Here is a 22,347-nt window from a genome sequence, read left to right on the forward strand (position 1 = left end):
CTCCTTGGTGAGAAGAGAATCAGGAGGATGAAGGCTTCCCTTCCAACCTCTGGGTGCACTTGTGTGAGGGGCTGATGCTTGGCATCCACCTTGCAACCAGGAGACAACAGAACCAACTCCTGACTCTGCAGAGGGGAGAGATGGGAAATCACCAGTTATATCTTCATTTTGCTGCTGAATTCACTGACTTGGAACTGCTGGCCACTGGACTTCTTGCAGGTAATAAACGTGCTTACTGTTTAAATTCCTCTTAGTAAGATTTTCTTTTGTTCAGAGCCCCAAACATAACTGATGCACATGACATCAAGTTGCTTCCAAGGAATGAATGGAAAAAAACATTTTTTAAAAGCCTTTAGTGTATCTCCCCAGAGGTTACCTTCCTAAAGTCCCAAAGGAAGCTCAGCAGAGAATGAGCACTTAACAAAAGCAAGGACTATTTTGCTGTTTTTTCCCCTTCTCAGGACACTGTTAGCAAGTAGAAGTAAATCAGTGAATGAATCTTTTGTTCCTTCTGTTTCTGCAAATTTCTTGTGTAGAAGGAAATGATTTGGAATCCAAAAGTGAAGTCTGAAATGCTATGTCAGATTGTTACTTTTAGGACTTGGTAACCAAAAGTCAGGGGTTGAAATAAGATTCTTCCCTGTCTGTTTTTAACATTCCAGGATAGTCAGTGGTTATGGGCTGAATTATGTCTTCCCCAAGTTCATATGTTGAAGCCCTATCCTCCCCACCCAGTACCTCAGAATGTCACCAAATTTTGGAAATAGGGCCTTACAGAGTTAATTAAATTATAGTGTGGTCCATAGGGTGAGCCCTAATCCAATATACTTGGTGTCCTTATAAGAAGAGGAGATTGGAAGCCAGCCAGTGAGTCTGCTGACCTGAATGTGTTTCTGCAGAAATTCAGAGAAAGCTGGCAATAGTAAAGCCATGTTACAAGCGTTAAAGACATGGAAGTCATTAAGGTCCCTGAAAATGGCTGTAAGAAAAGAAAGAAAAAAAGAAGAAGAGGAAATTAGGATACAGAGAACACCACTTAGGTGTACACCCAGAGAGACAACCATGTGAACACATAGTGGGAAGGCAGCCATCTGCAAGCCAAGGAGAGAGGTCTCAGAAGAAACCAAACCTTCAACATTCTGATCTTGGACTTCCAGCCATTAGAACTGTGAGAAAATAAATTTCCGTCATTAAGTCATCCAGTCTGCAGTATTTTGTATGGAAGTCCGGGCAAACATAATACAACAGGTGTATGGCATTTGACTTGTGGTGATGTAGGTTACATTTTTTTTCATCACTAATACATGAAGGGATGAAAAAATTGCAACTCAAGAAACATTTCCAAGTAAGTTAAAGTGCTATGTTATATCCAGTGTCACTTCTTCTGAAGGGCTTAGCATTCTCATTAGGTCATCAGCTTCCTACCACTGACATTGTGTGCTGAATAGATATTTACAAATTATGGTTTGAAGGTGGCATGAAATTATTTGGCTTCCAGTTTGCCTACAGGTCTCAATCTAACCTTGGAAAGAATAAGCAACTTGGAAAGGAGATTGAGAGAAGGATTATTCTTAGAAGGAGACCTTGGAGCTACTTCCTGTGATAATGAGGTCTTTGGAAGGATAAGAGATGGAATAAAATCTGAGTTATTGATTTTAGACCGTGCTCAGCTGTGAGACAAAGATGTCATAAACATTGCTAACACTTTACACCTATTAGTGGATAAGGAAACACTTGATTTTACTTTTGCTGAGAGTGCCCAAAAGGTAAATTCGTTTCTTAAAGTGGTCCAAGTTCTATTGATTGACTCCTTTTTGAGGTGGTTTGGAAGCTAATTTGTTTCCTTTGTATAATAATTAAGGTGATTAAGTCTTTGGCCTCATTATAAATTCAGTTCTCAGAACAGTTTGTTCCTAAGTAAATTGCAATGCTGTTTTCTATTTAATTTTCTAGAAAAATGAAATCCAATGGAAATGTCCTCACTAGTATTTATTTGTTATTACATTGCAATTAATGGAAATATGTAGTTATTACTCGCCCCCCCCCCCCCCTCCGGGTACTTTGATGCTATGGAAATTACTCAGGATGTTTTCTAATAAAATAAAATAACAGAGCAATAATCTTATCTAGGTTTTCTCAGGTCTGTCTTGCAAAATTAGCCATCAGGATGTATCTACCAAAATAGAACACTACATACACAATAAAATGGTAATCCTTGAACTGTGGTTCACAGCAAAAGGTGCACAGAAAGCTGTACAGAAAGTATTTTCTCACCCAGTTTTTAGTGACATTCTTGGCTATAAAAACCTGAATTTATAAAAGAAAGTAATTCTTGTTCATATATTGCTGTGCAAATTTGGGAGAGACTACTGGATAAATACCGGAAAAGGCAACTAATTTTGTTTTGTTACCAAGAATGGAGCCAATTTGTTAAAAAAAAAAAATGTGCCTGTTATAATAAATTAATGATCAACAATTAGAAAATATACATCTACAAATAGAACTTTTTATTTAGAAAGTTTTGGCACTGTCACATGCAGGAATACAAACATTAACCTTTGCAAATGAGGAAAGAATTCACACAAAAAGCTGCGGTTAGTAGAGGCAGAAAACCCGAGGCACCTTTGACAAGCCACCTGCCCAGAAGCTTTAAGGAAGGCCTCGGAGACAGAATTTAATGGAATAAAAAATATTTTAAAAAGAAAACACACCTCTACCAAAGACATTTCCCCCATTTTAGAAATACAAGTTGTTCCCCCCCAAATGTATACACATTTTAACCGCTGATAGCTCAATTTTGAAAATGAAATGTATTTTAATATACACTGCTTTTATAATTATTCACAGTGTGTATATACATTTTGAGGGGGGACACCCTACATATTATTAAATGCTATTTGCTTTTGTATAGCATTATTGTACCAAATTCACCTCCTTATTTTTAACTAGCTTACCAAGACTGTAAGTGAACATCTGCATGAGGGGTCAGGAGAGGGGGCGAAGATTAGATTCAATTACTATATCTTTTGCTGCTATGAAGTTTTATGGCTTCATGACAAAAAGCCAATATTTATCTAGCGCTTACTCTGTGCCAGGAACTGACTTTAGTACTTTGTAAAGTAACCTGCAATGCTCCAGGGTTATATTGGATAAAAAAAGAAATTAAAAGTGGTTCTAAATCAGAAGAAGATTTTGATAAGTAAGTTCTAGAGTTCATGTTTTAACTAGAAAATGCCTTATCTCTATGGCCCCAGTACTCTGAAGGATAGGGGATCTCATCTTTGATTCAGGGACTCCTGATTATCCCACAGTACCCATTCTTTTCATCTCTAGCTGCTGGCACTTGACTGCTTAGAGAGTGGTTCTCAACCTGTGGGTCGCGACCCCTTTGGGGGTCGAATGACACTTTCACAGGGGTCGCCTAAGACCATCGGAAAAACACATATATAATTACATATTGTTTTTGTGAGTAATCACTATGCTTTAATTATGTTCAATTTGTAACAATGAAATTGGGGGTCACTGCAACATGAGGAACTGTATTAAAGGGTCGCGGCATTAGGAAGGTTGAGAACCACTGGCTTGGAGTAAAGACTGCATTTCTCATTGTTCCTTCCAGCTAGGTATGGCCATGTGACTAAGTTCTGGCCAATGGAATAGAAGTAGGAGTATTATGGAGTAACTTGCAGGCACCTGCTTTATGAGGAGACATATATGCTTTTGTTAGATGATTGGATTGTACTGTTTTTGTTGCCTCTTTGGGAAGAGACTTTTGTACTATGAAGGAACCCGTTATGCTAAATGATATCTGTGTGTCCCACAATGATACAGTATGATAGACAACCAGATTTTTGCGTGTTTAATATTTTTTAAAAAGGTGAAAAAAATAGGAAGAAGAAAGTTGAAGTCAAGCTATTAAATCAATAAATGGAAGTAAACAGATAGGACATGAAGTAGTAAAGAAGTAGATATTAGAAATGGAACAGATCACTAAAGTCTGTGTTGATCTTTGAGTCACTAAAGAATTGATAGATCATTGTGCTAAAGCAAAGAATGCACGTTCTCATATGTAGCAGTCCTGTTATTTTCTGAATTCACTTTTCTGAATTATCAAGAACATCTACACTTCCTTAGAAAGAACAACTCACATTTTAATAGGTCTCACTGCCATGGCATTTATTTTCTGACATAGTGCCTAAATTTTGTTGTTAATCCTCACCTGAGGATATGCTTTTGTTAAAAATTGATTTTAAGAGAGAGAAAGAAACATCAATTGGTTGCCTCATGTACAGGTCCTGACCAGGTATTGAACTCCCAAGCTAAGTATGTGTCCTGACTAGGAATCGAACCTGCAACCTTTTGGTATATGGGACAACACTCCAACCAACTGAGCCACCTGGCCAGGGCTCATATTGTCTAAAATTTCTCCTATCCATTATATTATTCATTTTCAAAACTAGAGTGGATCCATTAAAACCTCCTCTCTCTCTCTGTACTTTTCACTTCCTAAGGAAGGATTTCCTTCTCTCCTATCTGGCTAAGGCTGCCAGTATCTTGGCTCAGCTCAAGTGTCTCCCTGGGAGTCCATCCTTCCCAGAACGTGGATTTAGACACTCCACTGTGGCTTCAACCCACAGTGCATATCTCCACCAATGCACTTATTCCTCAGTGCAGTGGCTTTGTCTGCCCCTCTCTCCTCTGCTGCACTATAAGCTCCTTGAAGTCAGGGACTATGTTCTTCATCTCTGTTTTCCTATATCCTAGCAAAGTGCCTGTCATAGCAAAGATGCATAAGTTCTTTTTTATTTATTTTTTATTTTATTTATTTATTTATTTATATATTTTATTGATTTTTTTTTTTTACAGAGAGGAAGGGAGAGAGACAGAGAGTTAGAAACATCGATGAGAGAGAAACATCAATCAGCTGCCTCTTGCACATCTCCTACTGGGGATGTGCCCGCAACCCGGGTACATGCCCCTGACTGGAATCGAACCCGGGACCCTTCAGTCCACAGGCCGACGCTCTATCCACTGAGCCAAACCGGCTTCAGCCATAAGTTCTTTTTTAAACATTTTTTTTTAGACTTGAGATTCAAAAAATCTCAAACACATTTTTCTTTAATACACTTTTAAAGTTAAATTTACTGAGGAGTAACACATATAAAATGAAATTAACTTTAAAAATTATACAGTTTGGCCCTAGCTGGTTTGGTTCAGTGGATAGAGCATCAGCCTGTAGACTGGAGGGTCCTGAGTTCGATTCTGGTCAAGGGAACATGCCCGGGTTGCAGGCTTGATCCCAGTAGAGGGCGTGCAAGAGGCAGCTGATCAATGATTCTCTCTCATCATTGATGTTTCTATCTTTCTCTCTCCCTTCCTCTCTGAAATCAATAAAAATATATTTAAAAAAATATCATATTATATTATGATTATTTGTTATATTATAATTATAATAATTTATAATTATTTATATTATTATATTATATATTTTTAAAAAATATATTTTATTGATTTTCTACAGAGAGGAAGGGAGAGGGATAGAGAGTCAGAAATATCAATGAGAGAGAAACACCGATCAGCTGCCTCCTGCACATCCCCCACCGGGACGTACCCGCAACCAAGGCACATGCCCCTGACCAGAACCGAACCCGGGACCCTTCAGTCTGCAGGCCAACGCTCCATCTACTGAGACAAACCAGTCAGGGCAAAAAAAATATTTAAAAAAATTGTACAGTCTGATGAATTTTGGCAAATGTGTAAAGTCTTGTAACCACACCACGATAATGATATAGGACATTTCCATCACCCCCCAAGTTCTACTAGTATTTGATTCTTTGCAGTCAATCTCCTACTCCATCCCTAGCCCCTGGAGACCACTGCTCTAACTTCTGTCTCTATAGCTTTGCCAGTGCTAGACTGTCATATAAATGGAATCATATGTGGTGTATATTCCTTTGTGTCTACCTTTTTCCATGGAGCACAGTAGTCCGAATTCCATCCATGCTGCACATATAGTTTTTACCTACTCATGTCTAAGTAGTATTATGTCTAAGTAGTTTCCTATTCTTATATGCATGGTCTAAAAATATTTATCCACTTGATGGACATTATAGTTGTTTTCAGTTTTTGACTATTATGGATAATGCTACTATAAACATTCATCTACAGGTCTTTATATGAACATATATCTTCATTTTTCCAGGATAAATATATAGGAATGGGATTCTGGTTGTATGGTAAGTATGGGTTTGACTCTATAATAAAATGCTCACCTTTTACAAAGCAATTGTACTTATTTATAGTCTACCAGCAGTGTATGCATTTTTCAGTTTATTAGGACTTTTAAAATGACTATCAAAGTCTACTTGTATTAGATCTTTGGTTTTGTACTTGTCAGATATTACTAAGTTAAAAAAATAAATGGATAGGTGCTCAGCGGTTTAGCTTTTTTTGGATGTTAGAGTAGAAAAATGTTGAATAAGACCCATTCCTCCCCAAACAATTCACCCACTGTTTTAGTTAGCAGTACTTGAAATGCCGTCTTGGCAGTGTCATCCCATGCCCCGCCCCCAATACTATGTTAGAATTCAAAGGCCTCGGGAAGCTGATCTGATAGGGTCACTCTGTCAAGGCTTATCAGGACCACTTTGCAAAGGTCTAGCTAAGAGCCGGGTGGGGCAGCCATTCTGAGAATGGACAGTCCAAGCCCAGGGACGAGCATAAGACAGGAGGAACAGACTGCCATGCCGAGGGAGAGAACAGCAAATGGCCAGCAACCAGGTGGGAAGGGGCCTTGAGCAAGAAGCCCGTTACTCCGCCAGCTGTAGCCACAGATCTGGATCTGAGAGCGGCGAGTGGTGCCACTTTCTAGCCATGTGGCTTTAAGTAAGTTATGTAACCTCCTGTTTACACATCAGCATTTTATTTTTTTGTCTGGGATGATGAGGAAATAATATTAACTCTACCAGGGTCAAATGATTGTTGTGGGCATTGCATTGAGACATATTTTGAAGTGCAATATACATACTTCATGAAGGTCCTTTTTCATTCGGTCTATTTTTAAATTGCGTTTCTGCCCTTTAATTCTCTTCTGTCAAGTCCTCTTTTGACTTTTACTCTATACCTACTGTATCAGTGGTGTCCCCTTTCGGATTCACTTAATCTCTTTCCCTGCCCCTTTAAAACACCCTACCCACTTTAGGGCAGGTAATCTGTGCCACTTTCATAAATCCCTTTCCACTCCAGTTCATCTTAGACCCAGAGAACAAAATTGTGAGGTTTTAGATGCGACTGGGACATGCCGTTCAGGTTCTGTGATATGTCAAAAAATACTCAAATTGCATTTCGATGAACTCAAAGTGGGGTTCTAGAAAGCCTGAGGTGCTAGAAGGAGCCTTCTTCATTTTTGAGGGGATATAGTTATCCTCCTGTGACTTTTCTGTTGTCTCTAAGACAAGCACAAGAATCTTTTTGCAAGAGAAGTTCAGTCATGGTCATTTATAAGACGCCTACATTTTCCTGGAAATGTTCCTATATCCCCTTTCTATTTATAACTGCATTTGTTTTGCCTTCTCTGTGTTCCAGCGTAATGTTTGTTTATAAAAAAGATGTCATGTAATCCTTCCAATGCCCCCTATGATAGGAGAGATGAAATGAAATTTTAATGGGGTAAATGGCTCTCCAGGGAAAACACATGTCTCTGCAATGATGTCATCAGATGATGGTTCCATGGCCCCATTGTTCTCTGGTGACCTGCTGTTTCCATCAGCCGTCTAGCTCACTGGATGGTTTTTCTTTCAAGTAAAGCCATCTCAGAATTATGCTAAGTGTGAGGGCCAGGAGTGAAGAGGAGCTAAGGAATTTCTGAAGACAGCTGTCCGTGCAAAGGAGATTCCTTTGTACTTGGCAGCTAGTTCTCCAGACTGAATGGCATGAGTCAAAGTTTCAATTAAAGTCTTGTTAAGTCTAATGTCAGTTACTATTTGACACCTTGAATAGGGCTTGGCTTGCTTTTTAGCTACCAAGTGCCCAGCACAGATGTCCACTGGAATGCTATCTGTCAGCGGTAGAGTCTGCTGGCCATCCTCCATCATCCCTTCTCTCCTTCCTCAGAATCATAGAGACTTGGCGTTTTAGATGGGCACATGGGTGACCAGAATAAACTACACTGTCATGCCACCGTTGCAGCTAGATGTGCCCATGTGATTAAATTCTGGCCAATGAGATATAATCACAATCATCAAAGAGCAGCTTGTGGGAACCTTCCTCAGAAGACGACAAAGATCACCACGTACCGCCCCCCGAATCTTTTTGTTTGTCCTCTGCTTTTTCCTTCTGGATGACATTTTTGGGTCATGCCTTAAGCTGGAGTAACCAACTTGGACCATGCGGTACCTTGAAATAGAGGCTGCCTCTGTGGAGTAATGAGATGGAGGGAACCTGAGAGTCTGAGGACCCCATGGAGCAAAGCCACTGTATCAGCTACAGGTGACCTACCTCTGACTTTCATGACTGTTTTAGTCCCTTGTATGTCTGATCTGTTGCTGGCAGCAGAGCATGCCTGATGCAGTCGGTTGCCAGTTGTAAGCACTTTCGTGGACATGGCAATGTTCTCACCGATTCCCAGAGGTGGCCTCTGGGAGGAGTCCATTGTGCTGGGTCTTTCCTTTCAGCTGCACTCAGAACACTGCGCTGGTGCTGCTTTCGTACCTGCAGCAAGTAGCGGGGCTACCTCCCCATCTTACTCTCTCCAGAGCAGGAATCAATGGTCCCGAGGCATCTCATCTCCTTATTAGCATCTCTGTCAGCTGTGCTGTTAAGTGCTGAGGGGGCCAGGTACATGTAGTTGCATATGTCACCCCCTATTTGTGGCCAGTTTTGTTTTGCTCTAATTTTAAAATATGGAAGATGCAGATATATTGTGAAAGGTGGCAGCCTTCCACTGCTTTTGTCCAATTTCCTTCTTGAGACAATGAGGCAATGAGTCCTAACACGGTTTGCAAAATTAATGACAGGTCCAGGAATAGGATATCCAGAATAGTGGAAAGAAGACCAACCAGGCAGCGGGTATCTGGATTCTAGTCCTGGCACTGCTGATAGAAACATGACATCTACTTAACAGCTCTGATTCTCAGGTTTTATAAATGAAAAATGTGGAAGCAGGTTACATGATTTCTAAGATTTGTTTTAGTCCCATCACTCTGATGATTCCTATCCTCAATAGATGAGACCTACCTTACAGTTTTATTCCTTTCTCTGAAATTATTCAATGAATCCGTTAAATATAAATACAGTAGAACAAATATCATCAATATTTTCATCAGAAGAAATAAAGCATATTTTTCTCATTTTTGGATGTATGTTTTAGCATCAACATTAGTAAGAAAAGAAATAAATAGCATCTTGAGTGCTTTGGCAAGTAAAACTGTACCATGCTTTTGTCTGATTTAACTTCAAAGCCAATGGCAACAATGAACCAGATTCCCTCCATCTGTAACCCAGAAATGCGAGTCCTGAAGGCTCAGGGCTCTTCCACTTACCAGCTCCAGGACCCTGGATGATCCCTGTACCCCCAGTTTGCTGGTTTCCTCATAATGATTTTCCTTACTACTGCTGGCAAGACTGAACCCAAATGTAAACACCCATTTCGACCATTGACTTGAGGACCAGCCCTGAAGGTGTTAGTCCTTCTTCCAGCTCTAGACGATCCCTCTAAATCTTCCCAGTGGCAGTTGAGTTCCCAGCACCTTTAGCACAGACTTCATGGATAGCAAAGAGGGCTTGGCTTTGATGAGTTTGTTTCAACCCTCATTGGCCATCAGGATTATCCAGGCCCCACCCCGGGATCAGATTTAAATGGCCTAAGGGTGGTGCTCAGACACCAGTACAGATGTTTTCCTGTTGTAAATATTTCCCTCCACATCCTGCGTGGTTCAGGGTTCAGGATCTGGAAGAGAAGGTGCACACAAATGAAAGAGAAAAGACAAGAGATAATTTGGGAATATTGGGGGGCCAGGCGGGTAAGTCCAACTCAAGAGGAAGGACTTCCACCTGTGCTCAGGCGCACTGACCTTTTATACTCAGAGGTAAACAAGGCAGTGGTTACCATAGTTAGACAGTTCATGTGAGTTTCATCTGTTTTGACCATAGTTACACTTCCTGCACTTCCCTCAGCCCATTAGATTCCCAGGTAATATCTGGGGAGTGTTATAAGGTCAAGCCTAATTATGCTAAGAGGACTGAGCCCTCTAAACTGGGACTTGTTTGTGACTTTGCCAGCAGTCAGTCCGAGGCTGAACCCTATATCGGTTCCCCACATTTTCTGGTCTCCCTGAGCGATTCTTTTGTGTAGGCAGGGCTTGCACGACTCATTGGCTTAGTCCTGCCAGGGTCACCTTAAGCCACATGGTGGCCTTGCAGGGGCAGAGGTGGGAGGAATATCGCCGAGCCAACCACAGAGCCCACATAATGGCCATAGTGTGGAAGCCGGTTATTCACCAGCTGAGACCACCTTAGCTCCAGTGTGAAAATCTGGAAGAGCATCAGGTCACGCTAAAAAATGCCAAACCAGACATGCAGCTTCATTCTTCTAGGTTGTAATAAAAGCAGCAAAGGCACAAGACTTCATCGGAAAAAGCTTGGTTTTCTAACTACTTCCCTGCTGTAAACACGGCCTCACGCGTTCCTAACAGAGATTAGAATCTTTTATTATAGGGGCAGTTCATGGTTTTGTTCCCAGCTCTCGCTACCAAGAAAAAAGAAAAAAAGTAAAGATAAGAAGTCATTTGATAAATAAAACTATATTTATACTTTTTTTAAAAAAATAAAAACTAGACCATGTGTGAGTTGAAATGATTTTCCTAATTTAAACAATGAGTGAGGACTTGATGTACTTTCAGCCTGAGGAGTCCAACACTGAGGCAGCAGATAGACAGGGGGAGGACGGAGAAAATTGTTTAAGCATTTCCCAGATGCCTTCTGTATCACATGCAGTGTTATGTCCTCAGCCACCGGAGAACAAGCTTGCAGGAGGGCCAAGGAACAACAACAATGCTGTCATTTTCCCTTTGCATAACTGCTGGTGGCAAATGTGACTCTTCAGTTGTGTTTTAGTTTGCAACCCCCCGCGCCCACCCCCACCTCCCCCCAAAAAAGTACATCTCTCTCTCTCTCTTAAAAAATCGGTATTTCAATCTGAGATGCTATTTTAATTTTATTAATATAATAGGAAGTTACCAATACATTTTATTTATTAGGAAAAAACACCCCCCTAGGATTTTGATCATATAATAAGGCAATAAAGCCATTTTGTCACATGCCCTTAAAACTGGCTTGCCTGCCCACGTCCCTCATTTTCCCCATGGTGTCATCATTCCCTCAGTCATGAATTTGCTCAGTCATCTTCAGCTATTTTCCCATCTTTACTTTCTAAAGCCAGTCATCTTCCTGCTTTCATGCCACTGTTATCAGACCCTCTTGTGTCCCCTACCTGGACTCTGGCACAGCATCTCCCCGTGTCCTTGCTTGCAGGCTGTCATGTCCCAGAGACACAATTGGTTGGGACTGGGAATTGAACCTGCAACCCAAGTACATGCCCCTGACAGGGAGTTGAACCCTTGACCCTTCAGTGCATGGGCCAATGCTCTAACCACTTAGCATCAGCCAGGTCAATAAGCATTTATTTTAATGGAATGAAAAGACCATGGACTTAGATGGCAGAGAGCACCGAGTTCGGGTCCTGATTCCAAACTTACCAGCAAGTCACTTGACTTCTCAGAGCCTCAAGTCCTTACCTATAACAAGACAATTATATTTCACGGGTTGTTGTATGTAAAATGCCATGTGCAGTGTCTGGAATCCATTCTGTAAGTTATCATATTTAGAGGATTAAATTCCAGAAACTCAGCCACTTCCAGGTTCCATAGCTATTCCAGTTGTGTTCACAAACTTTCTGCTAAAACAACTCTGCTTTATTTATTGCCCAAGACATTTCCTGTCCTCTGCTACACTTCCCAACTTCTCATTTTGAATCTTGGGCTTAGAATGCCCACTCCTAGTCCTTTAGGAGTCTTCCTCCTCTGGAAATTCTTGGGGAGCTACTTTCACATACAGCTTTCTCCCTCCCACGAACGCCCAACAGCTCTTACTGGTGGGAGACATTTCTCCACGGATCTCTCACGTTTCTGCACGCCTTTTGAGCAGAGACACTTACTGTTGTTGTCCCAGATGTCCTCTTCTAGGGTATCTGTAGACTAGCAGCCTTGGAGGACAGAGATAATTTCTCCCTCCGGAGCAAAGGGCAATTCTGTTTACTGCCCACGCTAACAAAGAGAATGTTTCTTTTCAGGGCAAAAGTCAAGCAGGCTAACTGTCCTTATAAAAGACTTGGGCTCCCCAAGCTCAGATTCCATTCCTGTAATGCAACTCACTGTGTATGCAAGGGTCACCAGGCCCTCTCTGCATCACGCTGTGGGAATTGGGGAACCGGCACAAATGATGGTACTCTGGCTACTGCTACTGCTGTGAGTAATGTAGTCCCCCGTCTCTGGTTCCTTTTGTGACCTGCCAGCATTCATCAAACTGCACCATGTTAACTTATTAGCTTGCAAGTAGGTTAAAATTTCAGGCCTTTCAGAGTTCCTGATAACTATTATTGTTGTTGTTATTGTTATTTGGTTGTCATCGCTCCTAAATATATTTTTATAACAATCTCCGCTCTCCCCTCCCCCTCAATTGGTTTGTGGAGAGATTGGTTTATAGTGAAATTGGTGTGTGGAGAAATTGATTTTTTTCCCTGTGGAATGTTCTGAATGGTGGCTTGAGTTGACTGCTTCCTGCGTTTCTCTCTACCATGTATTTCCCCCCATGTTATTTTTCACATTGGTCTTTCAGCTTTCCATTACACAGTCTCCACATCTCAAATCATTTGACTTTTGCTTATGTTTACTTCTGGTCACTGTACACAGTGGGATGGGATTCTTTTGATTTGCCTTAAAAACAACAACAACCACCTCCCCGCTTTTTTTAGGGAACATCAAGACTAGAGTAATAGCATTTGCTGAATTAATCCTCAAGATAAAAATGATTTCACAATGAGTCTGATCAGATAATGGCCATCCTTCCCCTCTTCCCCACCAGAGTGCGCACTCCACACTGGATTTCGGAGCATTCCAAAGTCTGGGATCTTGGCTGCTTTGAATGCCTGGATGCCAGTGCTCCATAAATGCCGCTGAATTAACTAGTGAGTGAATAAGAATACATTGTCCAGTGGAGCCTTGGTCTGGTTACACTTCATCTGACACAGGCGCTCCACCTGAGAACAATGAGACCTCTTTTCATAGTTCTTATGGCTATGATTTCATCATGACTGCACTGCAGAGTCCTAGGTAGTAAGTTTGAAGACCAAGGTCAAATCTTGAAAAATGAATTCCTATGAGTTTTCACATTTTCCACAAGCCTGAAAGTGTATGTCAGTGTACACATACCAGCTGCTGACACAGAGCAGTGCCTGACTAGATATTCTGGACCTGTGCTACATCCACAGTCACAACGTAAATACATTCCAAGTCCCCTGCAGTGGTAAGTCTGACTTGAGCAGTATTGAATCTTATAGAAACGAAGGGAGAAATAGCAGAGGGTTGCCTTCTTAACTCGTAACTGAATTTCTTTCCTTTTGTCTTTGACACTTTGCTCCAGGAAGTCAGAGCTCACTGAATGATCAACTCCTAGCAGCACCTGACTTTCATGAAATCTAGATCGTTTATCCTAAGAAGCTGTTTTATTCAGATGCAATGTTTTTTAAAGCTTCATAGCTTTTCGTGCCACCACAGCATTGGAGGTCACAGAAGATGTGAGCTGGCCACCTTGCCTAGCAGGACAAATAGGACGCAGTTAGAGTTTTCTGCTGCAGAGTAGTTCACACTCTGATGGGAGAGGCTGTTTCGGTTCAGGTGAGAAGACCTGGATGGAAGCCTGTGGGTGCCACTGAAATAGTCCTTTTAAAAGAATCAGAATCAGTCAAGAAGGCAGAGGGAGTGCCCTGCACCCCTCTTCCTTCCTTAGGGATGGCTTTGGTGTCGGAATTCCTCAGCGTTGCTAGGGCAGAGAGGCTAGTTGCCTATTGCTTCTGGCTTTTAATGTTAAAACACTTGAAGGAGATTTAAGTGGTGCATGTGAAGTTGCTTCAGGTGCCCATGTATTACTTAGAGTTTTGAGGGCAAAGCCTCCTCTTGTCTTTGTATCAATTGCTCTGAGCTTGGCACCGCACAGGCACATACAAGGTGATCTTTACATGTGTTTTCCTTGCCTAGCACGCAGGGACCTACGGGAGAGGATTCAGATGCAGTGTTTCTGGCTCTTGCTGGTCACTGCCTCTCTGCCGAGAAGTAGGGCTGGTGGCACTACCTCCTCTCTTTACATTCTTATCGCAAAGGGATTGTGAGGGCTTTCTTCATGTGGAACCCTTAAAGCCCTCTCTCCCTACAGCCCATGCGCAGCCCCAGGTGCTGAACGATCAGGGCATATTGAGACCAGGTTATCTCTCTCCCTCCCCACAAGGCCCATCAGCAAGAACATAAAGGGAAGCAGGTCGCTAGGAACGCTGACGAAGCCAACCCCAAGCAAACCCAGGAGGGGGCCACTTTTGCTTTTTTAGAAGGTGAGGGCCCTGCTGTAATCTAAACTAGCACCTCTTCCCTCCTGTACCCCTGACCAGAACCTCACGGCAACCCTGGGGCAGTCATTTCTATAGGCGGTTAATTCATGGGTACAAGAAAAGTTTATGTCACTTTTCCACTGGTTCTTCTATCCTGTTACATCTGTCAGTCCTGGGAATCAGATAGATCAATGATAGACTTTGCAAAAACTCCCAACTGTTCACTTCCAGGCTGTGACTTTGACCTCCGACTCCAGAGCTCGCGCTGACCGCTAGATCGCGCTGTCGGACAAGAAATCGGAAGCTCTGGAGCCGCCGGGAACCCAGGAGCCGGAGGGAGAAGAGGTGGGAGTGGTAGCGAGGGAGAGTGAGTGGGGTAGATCCCAGGATATAACCCCAGGAATGAGAGCCAAACTGAATCAAGGCAGCCATCTCTGCCTCAGTCGATAAATACCATCTTTTACTTTTTTTTTTCCCAAACTTTAACAGATTACGAGGGGTATTAAGAACTGGACGCACTACTGAAGGGCACAGGTTGGAAAGAGAGCCTACACATTTTTGACACATTTGTCCGTTTACCAGACTGCATGTTCAGTTTAAGGGCCCCAAGAGTAGAAACAATGCAGACGTCATGGGGGGAGGCCCCTAAGGCGCCCCTTTGGATGCATCTGAGTGTCCCCTGGGGATGGATGTGTTGAGATGAGCTTGTGGCTATGCTTCTGTGCACTCCCCGACCCAGGCGTCCCCTCCCTCCCCCTCCTCTCATCCTACTTTGGAAACTTTGTGTAGGAATCCTTTTTCTGAGGGCCAGAGGGCGTTTGCAGCCAGGGGTTTATATTACCTACATTCCTTTGTAGCAACTATTTGCAAATGCATTAAATCTAAGTACGTGAGCAAGAATGCCTTGAACAAGAGAGGACGGCCGTGCGGGTCCCTAGCACTCTGCTCCGGTTTGGAGAGCGGTGCAAAGTGCGTGCTCCTGGGGACAGAAGCCTCTTGCACCCAGTTTGCCTTCTCCAGCCTCATTGACAGGAGGCAGCCAGTGCCCTCGGCTCCGCGGAGGTTGGCTCACACCAGCACTCCGGGCTGATAGATGCATCTGCAGCTCTCAAACAGCAGGGAACTCTTTTTAAACCAAGGATATCAACACCCACTGTTGCACTGCTCCCTAGTCAACATCACTATCACAAATTTAAAAAAAGTGCGACAAGGTAGAAAAGGCGCGCGCGCGCACTCACATACACTTACACACACCCCGACCTGGGCTAAATGCAAATCCCAGCCAGCCTAGGCCGACGGGCAGTAGTCTTTCTCTAGACCCGGGGTGGAGGAGTCGTGCCCCAGGGGCGTCCCGGGTAGTTCCAGGCCGCCGAGCGGGCCAGGACAGCCGCGGGTGCGGTGGAGCCCTACTGGGTGCCAGGAAGGCGCTGCCGGGACTTCTCTACTCAGCTTCGTCCCGGAGGCTGCCGTCCGCTCATAGGCATCTGGGAGAGGGGAGTGAAGTGGCATGTTCGGGTGGGGAGCAGCCGGGGTGCTCTCTGGCCAGGATGGGGACTCATTGGTGTGCGGCGACGGCCGTGCGCTCTGCAGTGCGCGGGGAGGTGCTCCTGGCCAGGACGCGCTCGCGCTGGGGGTGTGCGCCGGCAGCCGAGCTGCGAGAGTTGGAAGGGAAAAGACTGCGCTGTGCGTGTGTGGGCTCTTTGTGCGAGCTGCCCAGCTGGACTTCGAGTGGGCTGTGTGTACTCGGGGAATGTGCAAAGGTGGCGAGTTCCACTCCCCCCCCTGCCAGCCTTCTCTCTGGCGTTTCTGCCTGTGGCCGGAGGCAGCCTAAGCGTGGGGCTGAGGGCAGGGGGCCGCCCTGCAAGTTCCTGTCGTTCTAAAATCTAAAGCAAGTTCGGAGAGGATCACGCTCGAAGGAGGGAAGGCCAAGTTAGCAGACGTCACATCAAACAGGGAAGAGAGGTTTACGTTGGCCACCAGACCTCCACTGCATTGCATCCGGTGAATTACACGGACGCCCCTCCCGCGTTCCCCGTGGCGCCACCTCCTCCATCCCCGGTGGCTCGTCCTTGAAGGGAGAACCCCTGGGCTTCCAGAGGCCAAAGGGCGCAGGGCTGGTGCTGGTGCTGCGCGCACAGACGTGCGTAACGTGAACCTCTCCCGAAGCGCTTTTCAGATGCCACAATGTCAGAGCCCGCGCTTCCTCCCGTGCGCCTAGTACAAGTTGGCAGCCCTGACTGCCAGGCTCCCCGCTCGGGGCCAAGGGGTGGAGTGGAGCGGAGAGGAGGCGGCGAGCTGGAGATGCTGTTGGCGGGATGTCAGCCCCACATTGGGCTCGCGTCTCCCCAGCAGCGGGGGGGAACTTACTTCCCTTCTGTGCCTTGACCCCACGGGGATTCAAGGACAGAGCTTTTGGTCCGATTCCTCCACGCGGGGCCAGGCTTTGCTCTGACCCGAGTGAGCACTTTCCACAGTGGATGGAACTAGTTCCCGAACGGCTTCCTGTTAGGGGGGCCCTGGGGTTTCATAGCGTTGGTCGCTCTCTCTCCCTAGGTTCATACCAAGCCTCTCAGTTCCGCCCTTAAGCATCAGGGGAGAGAGAGAGACAAGACTGGGAAAGCCATCCCGCCGCGGGCGGCTGTCCGGGTTTCCAATCGCCGCTCCGAGACTGAAAAAGACAGAAGGCGAGCCGCGTGCACAGACAGTTAGTTAATGGAAACCCTGTAAATCGGTTTTAAGTGCACCCAGGACGAAGTGGGAGGAAGGTGTAGATGGGGATGATGAGGGATGGGGCTAGGATGGGGTGGGGTCGGTCACACATCCTCGCAGTTTTGAAAACGAGAGTCGCTGCTCTCCCTCCCATTGTTCTTAATTTAGAAAAATAAATTCATTAAAGGAAATCGCACGCACAGGGGAAACCCGAGCTCCCCAGCCCGCCCCAAGCGGAGGCGTGCGCGGCTTCCCTTGGCAGTAAACCCGGCTGCGGCTGTCCCCCTCCCCGCTTCCTCCCCCCTCCCTCCCCGCACCCCCCTCCCCCGCTCCCCGGCGGGGCACTGCTACTACCGCGATCGCCACCTCACGCCGAAGGAATGCTCGAAGTATGCACACGTTCCCAAAAGTAGACCTCCTTCACCGCCGGAGGAGCATACATCACCCCGTGGCAGCCGTCCACCTTCCCAGGCGTTTCGTAACCGAGTAAACTGAGAGCTGGGAACAGCCCTCTATTAAGTAGCCCGCGGAGCGGAGCCTCTTCCCACTCGACGAAGGCGAGCCGCCCCAGACGCGTCCGCGCGCCGGCAGCTGCGCTCCCCTCCCCGGCCGTCTCCGCCGGTTCAGTCGCTCCAGCCGCTCTTCCCGGGATCCTCCTCCTCCTCCTTCCAGGTGGCCTTGACGCTACCCAACTCTCGGCAGCCGCCAGGGGCTCCCGCAGCGCTTCGCCACTTGTCCGGGCGTGGCGGGGTCGCAGCGAGCGCAGTCTTCCAGGACCTCGGAAAGCCGCCGCCGCTGCCTGCACCTGGATCACAGCCGCCTCAGGTCGGTTCGGCTTCTCGCCCTTCTCTCTGGCCCCATCCCTCCCAGCGATAACGAGGGAAACTTGCTTCTAGCCTGTTGCTTGCTCCGCCCTAAGCCATTCAGGATCCCGGGCGAGGACCGTTTGGACTTGTACGAGTGGAGATGTGCCCGAGATTTGCCAGGTGTATTTGGGTTTTGTGATTCATTTGTATCTTTGCGAGAGAAAGAATTGTAGCTTTTCTTAGGAGCGGAGGCAGGCGGCGGTGTGTGCGCCCAGTACCCTGTTCCATGTTTCTCTTTGTAGAGCGATTTCATCTATAGATGCTGTCGATTTCAATGCAGGGCGCGCCGGGTTTTGTGGCCACCGGCCCCTCATTGTCTCGCGCCTGCAGCGTTGCCGGGGGTGCCGTGGTGCAGCCGGGCGCAGGGAAGGTATTTTGGTGACGCACCGTGTGGAATTCTTTGGAGGGCCGGCTGAGTGCTCTGCAGCTCGTCGGTCGTGGCTGCGCGGGTGTGGGTGGCATCTTGAGACAGATTCCTGGTCGAGGGTTCTGGCTCGTTCCTCTGCCTTTCCAAGCGTCCGCGATGGCGGGTTGGTCTGGTTCTAGGGAACTCAGCCTTGGCCCGGAGAAAGCTCCTTCTCCCGACTTCTTTCCCGAGTGCATTGGTGGAGGCCCTGCCCGGGGTCAGTGGAACCTCTTAGGTAGTTTCCATCCCAAATCCTAGAGACTGTAGGGATCAGGGAGTGTGGGCGCCGGGTTCATTTACGGACCGGAGGCTGGGAGCCAGGGAACAGAAAAGGTACTTCAAACCCAGCATCCTCAGGACCCTCCGGTGACCATTTGGGGCTTTCCAGGAACCCCTGCCCCCCACCACAGCCTGGACCTTCTAACGAGTGCTGGTACGCTGGGAGTGGGAGGGGGCAAGGAAGGAAATGAGCGCTAAGCTCGCCCTTGGCCAACTATTGTCCAGGTAGCGGTGGGCAGAGGAGGTAGATGACAAGCAGGGGTTCTAGAAGGACCCCCGCGGGGTGGGGGTGGGGATGTTTTATTTCCATTTTAAACTTGAAGTTAAGAAACTGGCCCCTTCCACCGGGGTTGGGAGGGGGCAAATAGGCAGAAGGAGACATATCCCTTAAGATTCCCCCCGCTACCCCCCCGCCCCCCAACCGACTCATTTTCATTCATGAGGGTGAAGTGAGGGAATCCTCGCTGCCACGTAGGGACGGCAGCTTTCAGACATTTATGTCTGAGAATGCTCAATGAAGTGTTGCTAAACATTCAGATAAATATTTTGGCTAAAAGGAGAGAAAACTAAAGAAAGAAAGAGAGAGAGAGAGAGAGAGAGAGAGAGAGAGAGAGAGAGAGAGAGAGAGAGAGAGAGAGAAAGAGAGAGAGAAAGAAAGAAAGAAAGAAAAAAGAAAGAAAGAAAGGAAGAAAGGAAGAAAGAAAGAGGAGGAAAGAAAGAAAGAAAAGAAAAAGAAAAAGACATATGGACGAATGCCTGGCTGGCTGGCTGAACTGAATGTATGTTCAGATACCCGGCCTCAATGTGATTCATTCTTGCCACTGAATCAGGCACCCGATAGGTGGCGCTCTAGACCCAGACAAAAGTGCCTCCACTGCTTTTTTTTTTTTTTTTTTTTTTTTTTTTTTTTTTTTTTTTTGGTGGAGACTAGCGGTTTTAAAAAATATCTGCACACAGCTTTTCGGTGGGTACATTGTCAGCCTTTAACTTTTCGCGAGCACGACTGCCAACTGAGTTGGAAATTATTATAGCAAAGTAAAGGCCAGATGACGGGAACAATGGGCCAGTTTCACTTCTTGCTTTTCACTGATGTAGAAGAGGGTTAGAAATGTCAAACTGTTGTTAATTAGGGAGAAAGAAATTGCTAGAGCCTTTGGATCTCCAGAGCAGTGCCAAAATCTTAATTTTGGCTTCATAGAAAAGTGCTCCAGGCAAATTTGGCATGCCTGCTTAGCAGACATTTAAAATGCAATTTACGCTCAGGCCGAGGAAAGCTGCCCTAATACATTGTGCCAATTATTTGGAAAGACCTGGTTGGAGCTTGTCAGGTTCTTTTCTCAGAGAGGGTTCGACCTTTGGCTCATTTTTGGATTCCTGAGCATGAGGCCTCGTTTGTTGCCTTACAATAATTTATGTATCCAGAGTCAACTCTCTTTTTATGTTTTACCTCTGGCAGCTTCCCAGTTGAGTTCATTGCTAGCAGCTTTGGTCTCTGGATTGGACCTTAGAATGTTTTAGAAGATTCCCTCCTACCCTCATGGGTTAAGCACCTACTGTGTGCTGGGGACTATAAAAAATGACTTTGTCTTTAAGGAGTTAATAATCTAGTTACAAAGTCAGGAAAAATCAGAATAGGACATACTCTTCCCTGGAGAACACATACCTGTAATCTTCTGGAATAAATGAACAGCTAAATGAAAAGAGTAATTATTACTGAGAATTTTTATAAAAAAATATCTTCGGGAAACAGGAGTGTTTTGTCTCTTCTATTGCGTGTCCCTTTTTTATTATGTATTTTAGAGTTGTTTTCCCCTAATTTTGGGGCAGGATTTATTAGATGTGAAGACAACACAGCTAGTAGGGGGTCAGGTTTCAGCTGGACCTTTCCTATTTCTGTATAATCCATTTCAGACCTAAAGAGCTGCATATTTGTAGGCAGAACAAAATGAAGAAAAAAGAGAGTAAAAGAGGTTTATTATACTTTTCCAAATTACCCTGAGACCACTAAAGTACAGTTACCTAAAGAGTTCAGCAGCTAGGAAAAAGTGGCCGGCCAAATAAAATCCCCAGCTGGAAGAGACATTTGGTTGAGTCAGGGATAAAATGACCTCTGAATTAGCCATCACCCAGGCAGGCTGAAGTCATGTGGGGTCTGGTCGGGCCTTCACCCTGGATGCTAAGCAGGACCAGCCTCCAGGAAAACAGGACCCTCTTTAAACTTGAACTCCCTCTTAGGGCCATGATTAAATTGCTCTAGATGAACTCGACTTCCACCGCTTCACAATAAGCCCATTCATTAGATGCTGGGCTCGGCCCTGGTGGTTATCAAGGCAGATCTGGTTGGGTCCTAGCCCAGGGCCCCGCTCCAGTTCTAACCTGGTTCTAGGCCTGCCCAGACCCGGTTCTGATGCAGTGACTGCTTCCTCCCTCAGATCCCTTCATGTGGCTGTGAGCTCCGAGGCCCAGGCCAAGCATGAAGACCAGGCTTCCCCCAGCGCTCGCCATCCTGGGTGCCGCCCTGCTCCTGTCTTCCACTGAGGCAGAAGGTAAAAGACTCTCCCTTCACCCGCCCCCAGTGACAATGTAGAATTAGAGAAAAGAAAAGAAGAACAACAAGTGAATCCTCTTTCTATAGCTTGTTCTGTTTCCCCGCACCTTCTCTTTTTCTCCTGGGGCTTCTCTCCTCCAGAGAAACTCCCTCTTCTACTGAGGTTTGTCCATTTCCCGGCTCTCAAGTGCAGCTCTTTCGTATTCTGCCTAACCCATTCCGTACAGTGCTGTGTGGTCTCCTTGCGCTTGTCTCTGCGGTGTGCTGTCCACACTGCCACCTACGCCGCGGCCTTCCAAGAGGACCAGCTGTCCGTCGGGAGGGGGCGACGGCTGCTCCCAGGTCTACCAACAGGATACCTCCAGGTGCTGCCCAGGAGCCCTGGTTCCAGGACGGGCTTGCTTGAGTAGCTGGTAACCACCAGGCTTGGGCTGTGACCTTGGTGACGATACAAAATAAAAGACTCCAACCGCTCCGGCTCTGTGCGTCTGTGTGTTTTGTGGGCATCTCGGTCGGAGTGTCGGATGGTGCAGACAAACGAGGTAGCAGCCAGACCCCCAGGCGATGGGTGGCAAGGAGAGATCCTGGGCCCGGATTGTGTTCCTGTGGCGCAGGGTTGTTGCTGTTTGGTTGCCCAGCAGAAAAGTTGGACCTGGGCCAAAGTTCCCAATCCAGGAAGCCAGCGGACACCAGACCAGGTGGGCACACCACCCTCTCGCTCTTGCTTCCAGCGTCAGACCCGCCCATGGAGTTGGTCAGGGGCTGGGAGATGGGTCGCCTTGACCCCAAGGTCTGCAAAATGGCTCTGAGGGACCTTGCCCTCTGGGACACGAAGGGCTTCTGATAGATTTTTCGACCTCACTTCTTTTTCTTGTGTGCACTTGGT

General features: G+C 46.0%; 1 protein-coding gene and 1 non-coding gene across 9 annotated transcripts in view; both read left to right on the plus strand.

Moving 5' to 3' along the window:
• The first annotated feature begins 857 nt into the window (after nucleotides 1–857).
• LOC118660887 lies at nucleotides 858–987 on the plus strand. Its single transcript, XR_004969077.1, has one exon. It is a non-coding gene; the product is annotated as a small nucleolar RNA SNORA33 (small nucleolar RNA).
• Nucleotides 988–17,790: 16,803 nt separating this feature from the next.
• Nucleotides 17,791–22,347, plus strand: part of COL12A1 (collagen type XII alpha 1 chain) — a 114,417-nt gene continuing 109,860 nt past the window's right edge. For 3 of the 8 annotated variants that reach the window (XR_004969003.1, XM_036318288.1, XM_036318293.1), the window contains exons 1-2: nucleotides 17,793–18,187; nucleotides 21,346–21,459. Coding sequence is in view for 6 of the 8 variants with exons in the window: in XM_036318288.1 (XP_036174181.1) it covers nucleotides 21,387–21,459 (73 nt within the window). In the remaining 2 variants the exon portion in view is untranslated. Of the gene's footprint in view, nucleotides 18,188–21,345; nucleotides 21,460–22,347 lie in introns of all 8 variants that reach the window. The other 5 variants (XR_004969004.1, XM_036318292.1, XM_036318289.1 and 2 more) reach the window with 4 other exon arrangements.

The sequence above is a fragment of the Myotis myotis genome, unplaced genomic scaffold, assembly GCF_014108235.1.
Source record: "Myotis myotis isolate mMyoMyo1 unplaced genomic scaffold, mMyoMyo1.p scaffold_m19_p_7, whole genome shotgun sequence".
NCBI classification, from domain to species: Eukaryota; Metazoa; Chordata; class Mammalia; order Chiroptera; family Vespertilionidae; genus Myotis; species Myotis myotis.